This window comes from Convolutriloba macropyga, chromosome 7 (assembly GCF_964194025.1).
Source record: "Convolutriloba macropyga chromosome 7, txConMacr16.3, whole genome shotgun sequence".
In the NCBI taxonomy this organism is placed as follows: Eukaryota; Metazoa; Xenacoelomorpha; order Acoela; family Convolutidae; genus Convolutriloba; species Convolutriloba macropyga.
The window spans coordinates 33591213-33601967 of NC_134474.1; the positions used below are offsets into that span (position 1 = coordinate 33591213).

Sequence of the window (10755 nt, forward strand, 5' to 3'; positions counted from 1 at the left end):
TACGTAGAAAGCTCCGAAAAAGTTCATTTAACCTAATTTTAAGTAAATATAACCACGATATGTTTCGATTAATCTGGTTTCCAGCTTAATAATTTTAGGTTTTCTAGACAATTGCTGACTGAATATGAACTGATTTTGACGTCAATAACATCAGAGAAAAAACCAGTAAGAGAGCATCAAAAAAATTTTGCCGTCTAAGTTTTCACTTGTTGTCTTGATCATACTAAATGCTTGTACTTGGTTGGATTGTACGTTGAAATTATTACATCCAAATGCTTATACGCTGATGCTTATGTAAAATATCGTTTAAATTGACGATCGAAAGAGTGTTGTTTCGCACCTTTACAACGTCTTTAAATTCAACGCATTTAACGCAAAATTATGTAAAAAACATGTGATGAATTTTGCGACTTGTCAACGCTAGATACCTCTTATCTTATGTAATTTTGTGTTGAATTTAGCGTAGATCGTACATATTTCTGCGCTGAATTTATCGTAGATCTTAAATAATTTGGCGCTGAATTTAGCGTTGACCATACTCAAAAGATACGCGTAGACCACTGGGTCTGGGACTCGAACCCCTGACCTCCTGCTACGCTTCGCCTTTTCCACCACTGCGCCACAGAACCTTATTTAGCTGACGAACAGCACTCTTCATAAATCGGACTGCAAAAAATCACGTTTTACATAGTTCCGGGGTATCAAAGCGTAAATTTTACTTAATTTTGCATTGATTTCAGACCAGATCTTATTCGATTTTTCTCTCATTTCAACACTTTCCAGTTTCTCCTGAACTCAACTGGTTTTTTATATTTTTTTTGTGAAAAAACCGCAAAAAAATTGTGCCAAACCCCCAGAAATCAACCAACCCACAAAAACAGCACCCATTACGTACCCCCCCCCCCCAAAGTACCCAGCTCTACCCCCCCCCCCCCCCGGCGTTAAATTTTTTTAAGCTGAAAATTTTGCCAGAACAGTTGGTTCAAACAATTCACCGACTCTCTTCTATATTTGAACGCAAAACCGAATGGTGAACGCAAAAACTGATCAGAACTTAAGCAAAATTTACGAAAGATGTGATTAAAACAACGGAAGATAGGCTAACGTTTACAAATCTTTAAACCTCCGTAACTCCTTGGAAAAAGCGAAATTCTGAAAAAAATTTAAAATGAAATTTTACGCTTTCTAATGATACCACTCACAATCCTGTACGAGGAATATATCGATTGGCGAAAGTTTACTGAACAAAACAAAACCAGTTGAGTATATATTTTCTCCCCACACTAAAGTGGGTCGGAACAAAAAGCCGTTTTTCTGTCGTTTCATTGATTTAGCAGCTACAGGCAAAGTTTTGTATAGAAAACTGATGAGCGAACGCCAATATGTTGCTGAAGATTTTTTTCCTCTTTCTTAATAAAACTAAAAAACAGTATTTAAAAAATTAAACTGATCCCCGCAAATTGATATAATATGACTTCAACTTAGAATAGTTTTGTAACTGCTTCAATTGTACATTCTATTGTAAATTCTCCTCAGATACTTTTAATGAATATAAGGTTTGACAAATGAAAAGAAGCAGTTACAAAGATTGGACAAAATGTGGTAGTTGAGAAATATTGTAGAATTTTACATGGATGGCCTTACTTCGATTTCTGCGTCGATATGAATCACCTTTCCTCTGTTTTTTGAGGATTCACTTCCGTCAATTACAGGTTTTTCGCTTTCATTATCAGCAACTGTAATTGGTTCAGAAGATTCTTCCTCCTTACTAGTAGGCTCTTTAGGTATTTCCGAGACCAAATTTGGAGCACTAGTCATTACGTCTGGTCCACTATTTGTTGCTGTTACTTCTTCTACAGATTGTTTAGCAATAGTTGTCCCTCCTTCCTCTGCTGTCATTCCGGCATCCATAATTTTTACAGGTGCTGCTTTAGTCGCCTCTTCTGGCGCTTCTGTAAACACTGGAGGGTCGTTGGCCATCAGTGGAGGAATCATAGGCATTGCAGCTGGAACGTGCGAGGGTTCCTCCGAGGCTTCGGTTGCCATCATCATCATAGGAGCTGTTGTTGTCGCTGCTTGTATTGCTTCAGTAACAACAGGTGGATTTACAGCCATCAGTGGGGGAATCATAGGCATTGCAGCTGGAACGTACGAGGGTTCCTCCGAGGCTTCGGTTGCCATCATCATCATAGGAGCAGTTGTTGTCGCCGCTTGTATTGCTTCAGTAACAACGGGTGGATTTACGGCCATCAGTGGGGGAATCATAGGCATTGCAGCTGGAACGTACGGGGGTTCCCCCGAGGCTTCGGTTGCCATCATCATCATAGGAGCTGTTGTTGTCGCTGTTTGTAGTGGTTCTGTGAAAACAGGTGGATTGACGGCCATCAGTGGTGGAATCATAGGCATTGCAGCTGGAACGTGCGAGGGTTCCTCCGAGTATTCGGTTGCCATCATCATCACAGGAGCTGTTGTTGTCGCTGTTTGTAGTGCTTCTGTGAAAACAGGTGGATTTACGGCCATCAGTGGTGGAGTCATAGGCATTGTTGCTGGAACGTAGAGTGGTTCCTCATCTGCTTTACCAAATGTTGTTGAAGCAGCTGCCGCCTCTGGAGACTGACTGGCCATTGTCTGCTCGGGAGCAATGGTTGATGTTGGTTGCTGTATAGTTGGTGGCGGATAACTAACAGTTGGATCTACAATAGGGCCTTCAGTTGTTTTCATGAATGGGTCAAAAAACTTAGCAGGAGGATCAATGTAAACTTTGACTTCATTTGGCCTCAGCGATGGTTTTTCTTTAGCTCCAAATGGTGGATCGAAAACTCCGAACTCTTGTTTTGTGATTCCGTTACCCATTGACTTTCTTTCTGCCACAACTTCGCCGGCGTTTGCGAATGGTATTGGTGCCATGGTAACGGATTCTGTTGTTGGGGCGTCAGATGTCATTTCTTGAGACACAGCCTGCATAACTAGTTCATCTTGAGTCACCACTTTGCCTGTGGGTCCCATAGATTTTTTCTCTGCTACTACTTCGCCCGCGCTTGCGAATGGTATTGGTGCCATGGTAACAGACTCGGTTGCAGAAGCCGCAGTTGTCATTTCTTGAGGCACAGCCTGCGTAACTAGTTCATCTTGAGTCATCACATTGCCTCTGGGTCCAACAGATTTTTTCTCCGCTACTACTTCGCCAGCGTTTGCGAATGGTATTGGTGCCATGGTAACAGACTCGGTTGCAGAAGCCGCAGTTGTCATTTTTTGAGACACAGCCTGCATAACTAGGTCATCTTGAGTCATCACATTGCCTGTGGGTCCCATAGATTTTTTCTCTGCTACTACTTCGCCAGCGTTTGCGAATGGTATTGGTGCCATGGTAACAGACTCGGTCGCAGAAGCCGCAGTTGTCATTTCTTGAGACACAGCCTGCATAACTAGTTCATCTTGAGTCATCACATTGCCTGTGGTTCCCATAGATTTTTTCTCTGCTACTACTTCGCCCGCGTTTGCGAATGGTATTGGTGCCATGGTAACAGACTCGGTCGCAGAAGCCGCAGTTGTCATTTCTTGAGACACAGCCTGCATAACTAGTTCATCTTGAGTCATCACATTGCCTGTGGTTCCCATAGATTTTTTCTCTGCTACTACTTCGCCCGCGTTTGCGAATGGTATTGGTGCCATGGTAACAGACTCGGTCGCAGAAGCCGCAGTTGTCATTTCTTGAGGCACAGCCTGCGTAACTAGTTCATCTTGAGTCATCACATTGCCTCTGGGTCCAACAGATTTTTTCTCCGCTACTACTTCGCCAGCGTTTGCGAATGGTATTGGTGCCATGGTAACAGACTCGGTTGCAGAAGCCGCAGTTGTCATTTTTTGAGACACAGCCTGCATAACTAGGTCATCTTGAGTCATCACATTGCCTGTGGGTCCCATAGATTTTTTCTCTGCTACTACTTCGCCAGCGTTTGCGAATGGTATTGGTGCCATGGTAACAGACTCGGTCGCAGAAGCCGCAGTTGTCATTTCTTGAGACACAGCCTGCATAACTAGTTCATCTTGAGTCATCACATTGCCTGTGGTTCCCATAGATTTTTTCTCTGCTACTACTTCGCCCGCGTTTGCGAATGGTATTGGTGCCATGGTAACAGACTCGGTCGCAGAAGCCGCAGTTGTCATTTCTTGAGACACAGCCTGCATAACTAGTTCATCTTGAGTCATCACATTGCCTGTGGTTCCCATAGATTTTTTCTCTGCTACTACTTCGCCCGCGTTTGCGAATGGTATTGGTGCCATGGTAACAGACTCGGTCGCAGAAGCCGCAGTTGTCATTTCTTGAGACACAGCCTGCAACACTAGTTCATCTTGAGTCATCACATTGCCTGTGGGTCCCATCGATTTCTTCACTGCGACTGTTTCTCCAGCATTTGCAAACGAGTCTGGTACCATTGTGGCGGGTTCTATTCCATTAGCGGCCGTTGTTGTCACCTGGAGTTCAGCTTGCATCATTTCTTTATTGGAGGTCATTGGATTGCCTGCGATCGGTCTTTTGTTTACACTTGCTGTCGCTACTCCAAACTCATCTGGCATATCCATTTCTGCATTAGAAGTGGGAGAATTTTGCGAAGATGAAGTTCTACTCTTTCCCCGATCCATTAAAGAATCGGGCATATCCATCGTATTTCTAGGCTGACTACCAGCTCCTCTGTTTCCCGCGGTGGGTTTTTGACCTCCTCGTGGAACTGGTGCTGCGTTAGTTTGCTCTGCCATTGGGAACTCATCCGGCATGTCGATATTCAACTGGTTGTTTGTCTCTGGGTCCTTCTGATCTTCGTCGGCTTCCGATCCATCTGTTATAGCATTCATTAATTGAGTTATGACGTCATTTGCGATATCTTCATCATCGAACAATCCCAAATCGTCGCTGTCATCAAACAAAGGACCTTCATCATCGTAGTCACCACTCCCAATGATGTCATCACCACTTCCCATAAAATCACCACTGCCACTTCCCGAATAGAAATCTCCACTTCCCAAAAATTCTTCACCACTTCCACTTACACCATCCCCGCTTCCGAATAGACCACTGCCACTGCCACTGGCACTGCTGATGACGTCATCTAAAGCCATTACATACTGCTCCTCTCCACTGGCGCTGAGAACTATATCATCGTAGACATCGCCAGAGCCCAGTCCGATAGGGGAGCACTAAAATTACTCTAACTGTTAAAGTTGTTATGTAGTAAATTGTTTGTACCTAGTGATTTTTGTCTAACCAATGGGCAAAAAATCCGTACCAAGTTAACTTTCTCTGTCAAGTAATATACCCGAATATAACCGAAAAATATTCTGAGCACTTTCCTTGGCGCATGCATTTTGTAAAATGCGTAGAAAATGTTTGATCTCGTCATTCTCGGAACTTTTCCTACAGAACTTACGCATTTTTACCTGACACCTCAAAAACCCCTCAACTTAGCTCAAACGTTCAGGTAGTGCTGGATTACTTTAAGGAACTTCAATCTACCTCAAATTACCCGGAAAACAACCTGAAAATTTTATTTAAAAGAGCACCTCCTGAACTTTTCCAGATCGTACCGCCGTTTCCGCCGTTTATTGGCTAAAAAAGTTAAGAAAGCTAGAGATGCAATCAAAAACACCTGAATTTTACCATAACACAATTTTAATTTCGAGAGTATTAATCAATCTGAGGTCAACTTGGCACTGTTTTCAATTTTCTTTGTAAATCACATTGGCAGGTTTGATATTGTTTTTGTTCAATCAAAACTGTTAGAAATGGAAAATGTTATGCAGACTATGTTGATATTTAGGCTGAAAAATTAAATAACTTCAACAGTGAATCAAAGGTTGGGATTTTATTACGAAGTCAGCTAGCAAAAACGCATTGCAGCAAATGGAAACGAGGTACGATAGAAAAAGAAGGGAATGAGGCTGTACCAGAGTAATAAATAAATCGATTATGATTTGCCAAGCAGGTAATAAATAGTAAAAGATTGTCATTGGTCCAGTGACTTGTAATAATTATTTATTATTGTTCCAAAATTAGTATGTTTAGCATAATATATTTCAACAAATTTACATGTGGTTCTTATTTTCAAATATTGATTGCTAACTTAACAAGTAATATTTTGTTTTTGGGTTACTTCATTTGAATTTATTTTCTATCATTTACGGCATATGCGAATGCGTCGCGGAGTTAAAAATAATGTAAAAATACTTTCATATAATTTTCGCAAAATAGATATCAATACTTTTACCTTTTCTGAAGATCGGTCGCGAAGATTTTAATTTTATGCTTCGCGGAGGTAAAAGTAATGACACCTATTTTGGAAAAAGTATATAATAGTATTTTTACATCTTCTTGCTCCGCGACGAAAATCCAACGCTTTATCTCAGCCTTCGTTATAAATTTTCTCTGCTTTTATAATTTTTTCAGCGAACTCATTCTTTTTTGTCTTTGAAAAAATTTTTATATCTCCTTATAAAGATTTAAAATATTTTTTTCGGCGTTATGTATATATATATACATATATATATATATATATATATATATATATATATATATATATATATATAAATGTATATATATATATATATATATATATTCTACCAAAATACCGAAACAAGAAAGCAAACAATCAAAAACAAACAAACAGACAACAAACACACACAGAAAACAACAAAAAACATACGCGTACAATATATATATATATATATATATATATATATATATATATATATATATATATATTTCTTTGCACTGTTCCTCATTTTTTGGTTTAACGCGCTTAACCAGTCAAACACCGACGGTTATCTTGCAAAATCTTGCAAGATTTTTTCCTATGCCGGTTACGTTGCCTTTACGGCGCTTATCTTGCAAGACCATGCAAAAGGGACTCTTGCGAGAGATTGACAGGATAATTGCCCCTTAGTAAGACTGTTTCAAGATTGACTGCTGTGAAAAAGACGGTTATATTGCAACAAACTTGCAAGAATGTTCTGATTATGTAACCATTTGTATTAGACTAGTGTTACTCACTCACTCATTAACACTTTTTATACAATTGAACGTTTGGTAAAAATATGAAAAAAGGACAAATGGTTTGAGAAGCAACTCAAATTGGGAAGATATTAGCAAGGCAACTACGTGTCATATGAGGTTAATATTTTGTTCACAAATGTTATGTTTGATAGAATTGGTATGTTAGGTTTTTTAGATTCTTATTTTTCGTTTCAAACCACCCCAGTCAAGAACATCGAACAAAACGGCGCGCGAGAAATCTTTGATATATTTGGTTCCAAACCCTAAATAGAGCCAGTTTTTTTCATGCAAAATTTGAGATTTTGGTTAATAAGTACCCGGGCCGAGGATTTTCCCCAAAAATAATGGGGAAAGGAGTGTAAGGACTGTCAAAATTTAAAAATTACACCCCTATTTCTCCGTTTAATTAAGGGTGGAAGAGTGTAATTACAAGAGTGTAATTTCCAAAATAAACGTGGAAGGAGGCAGTGAGGATTGGTCCCCCGATCTTCCCTATGTCGAAAAGGATACTTTCGATTTTTTCATTAACCATTGCGCTAACTGCTACTACAATTTTATATTTCATTTTGTTTATTATGGTAGTTCCATAAGAGTTTAATTTTTTATCAGTTCACCCTAAAATACACTCATTACAAAGAGTGTAAAAAGAGTTGAGAAATGTGTGTAAATACAGTGTAATCTTTTAAAATTACACTCTGGCAATCTTTTCCCGATATATAGGGATGGAACTTGCATTAACTTCTAATCCCAACTAATTAGGGGTTGATTAAGGGTGAAACCTCGGCCCGGGTAGTCAAATTTTATGATAACTTTTTATGACAAGAGTTTCAAACGTACCTTTTGGATACACTTTTTTTCAAAAAAAAAACGAAAAGTGATTGATTTGTTTTTGTAGTTCATTTAGAAAAACTAGTTGAACAAATAAAAATTTATTATTTCTTCAAGTTAAAAATTCAACTGACTAAATGGACATTGATAGGGATGCAGTTCATTAAATCACACTAACTGAGACTCTATATGATCGTGAGAAACCAAATACTTAAGTCATTTTTCATCACGCTGTACAGAGGGTTTGTTTTGTTTGAAACTCTATAGACTTACCTGTACGCGACTGTCAAAAATGAATAGCACCAATCCCAAGATCAGGACAGTTGGTTTGCTTCTTCGCCACCACAAACACAAAAACATTGTCCAAGCTCTAACCCAAGGAAGTGACACACAATTTGAGATACGCCTGTATTTGAGGTTCTTTGCTCAAAATAAGCAGACCTCCAAACTTAATTTTTCCACAAATGATCAAAATCAAGGTGTTAATAACTACCCAGGTTGAGGTCCCATCCGGAAGTGACCTCTGATCAGACCAAGTCCAACGCACACGGTGTGTTCCCAGACCAAAATTACAGGGTCTGGGATTTGGTTCCAGCGCACAATAGTATGATCAGAGGTCACTTCGGTCTGGGGATGGTATGATCAGAGGTCACTTCGGTCTGGGGATGGTATGATCAGAGGTCACTTCGGTCTGGGGATGGTATGATCAGAGGTCACTTCGGTCTGGGATGGTATGATCAGAGGTCACTTCGGTCTGGGGAGGGTATGATCAGAGGTCACTTTGGTCTGGGGATGGTATGATCAGAAGTCAATTCAGGATGGGAATGGTCTGATCAGAGGCGGATTCAAGCGCACATTAGTCTGATCAGAGACAATTTCAAGCTGAATTTTTTTTGATTTTTTGTTTTTTTACAGAGAGATGTCGGCTCTGTCAAGAGGCAACAAAAAGCAGCCTTCTGATCACAGACAGATCTAGAGTCTGATGTCTTTGATCAGAACCAAAGGGGTCCAACTGATTGAACATGTCGGTCCCCTTACAAGGAAACTTTGTTTAACTGTAGAATACGATGTTTTATATGGAAAACTGTCTAAATTTATCCATTGAGTTGGAAATATGCACTAATGTATACTAAATAATTTTTTACTCAGCAATTGGGTTATCTTTTCTTTAGCAATAATACTTTTAGAATGGTCTTTTTTAGATGAATATAATAATGCAAACATCATTTTGTATGAAATGAATATATTATAAAAAAAATTCGTGCGGTGAGGTGATTTCGCGCGCACAATAGTCTGATCAGGAGTAACTTTTGAGCGCACAATAGTCTGATCAGAAGTGATTTTGAGCGCACAATCGTCTGGACAATGGTCTGGGTTTGAACTGGGCCATGGTTGCACAATCGTCTGGACAATGGTCTGATTATAGTCTGATCAGAGGTCCTTTCCGTCTGGGAAGGTCTGATCAGAGACAGTTTCGAGCGCACTCAGAGCGCACACGGTGTTTCGAGCGCACTTTAGTCTGATCAGAGGATACTTTGGTCTGGGAGGGTCTGATCAGAGGTAACTTTCGTCTGGCACGGTCTGATCAGGGGTCACTTCCGGATGGCACCTCAACCTGGGTAGTTTTAACAGCTTAATTTGTAAATGATGTAAAAGCAAATGTTTGGTTAAACTATTTTGTTATGTACAATTTTCTATTTGCTTCCTCCTCAGCTAATTCCTTTTAAAGATGGAAAACTGTCGGTTCCGAAAACATGTGTTTAACCAAGCAGTGGAAAGTCACACATGCGAATCGGTGAAACATTTGGCTTCGACTTTTAAACTTAAAAAAGACAAAAGATTCATTTGCAAAATACTAAATAGGGAAACCTAACTTTGGAAAAAAAGACATTCATAAAAGTTTGATGCATGGGATGAAGATTATGATAAATCTTGTTTAAACTCTACTGAATTTTGAATGCTGAAGGAAAGTTGTTCAGAAATTACTGAACTGGAAAAATATGCGAAGACAGATGGCGCAAGCGCTTTATTTTGATCATTTTAGGTAATATTTCGTGAAATAAATATTATTGAAAAGAGTAGAGCAAAGACCTCAAGTTTCAGATTGACACCAAATCTTATATTCATAAATTTAAATAAATGAAAGTTTAGTGGATCTTTGAGACAACTTCTGATAATTTTAGGTCATGTTTTAATTTCAAGTTCGCGATTAAGATGTTCATTATCAACACAAACTGGTAATAATATGTTGTCTTTGTCATTATGTGGGTCTGGCTCAACTTTCAGAGATAGGCATTAACGTCAAGAATTAACTCAAGCCTAAATTTGTGATGCGACATTTGGGTGATGATCAGTCATCGATTAAGGACACATTTTCTAATTGGGAACCTCCAGTAATATGAAACCAATTGCGATAAAGAACTCAAAGCTTTATAATTTGAAACAAAAGCTTAAGTTTACGACAGCAACACACTTGTATGTTAAATTTAGCGGCAGCCCGGGTCGAGGTCCACCGCCATTCAACGCAAAATTATGTACGATAAGCGGTGAATGCGGGAAATTTTGTAAGATAAGTGGTGAATGCGTTGATATTACATAAATCAGGCGGCGAATGCGGTGAAAAAAACTTTATTTCCTTGTAGCGGTGAAATTACATAATTTCACCGCTGATTCTAGCGGTGAATTTACATAAATTCAGCGCTCTGAAAAAAGTGTCCAAATGATGTGATATAAGCGGTGATTGCGATGAAATTACATGAATTCACCGCTTAACTTAGCAGTGAACTTTCATAAATTCACCGTTTAGAATAAACTGTTAAAATTGTGTGAGATCAGCAGTGAATGCGGTGAAATTAATGGGGAGTAAGGAAGGAATTAAT

General features: G+C 39.3%; 1 protein-coding gene across 1 annotated transcript; it reads right to left on the reverse strand.

Moving 5' to 3' along the window:
• Positions 1-1427: 1427 nt before the first annotated feature.
• On the reverse strand, positions 1428-9645 carry LOC142342797 (uncharacterized). Its single transcript, XM_075394373.1, has 3 exons — positions 9492-9645; positions 8150-8365; positions 1428-5196 (listed from the first exon to the last, which is right to left on the reverse strand). The coding sequence occupies exons 2-3, from the start codon at positions 8234-8236 to the stop codon at positions 1627-1629; spliced, it is 3657 nt and encodes a 1218-aa protein (XP_075250488.1). The 5' UTR covers positions 8237-8365; positions 9492-9645; the 3' UTR covers positions 1428-1626.
• Positions 9646-10755: the final 1110 nt, after the last annotated feature.

Coding starts and splice junctions, on each gene's coding strand:
- LOC142342797 (XM_075394373.1), bottom strand. CDS start 8,236: ATGTTTTTGTGTTTGTGGTGGCGAAGAAGCAAACCAACTGTCCTGATC. Junction 5,197..8,149: donor TTTTTGACAGTCGCGTACAG/GTAAGTCTATAG, acceptor GAGTAATTTTAG/TGCTCCCCTATCGGACTGGG.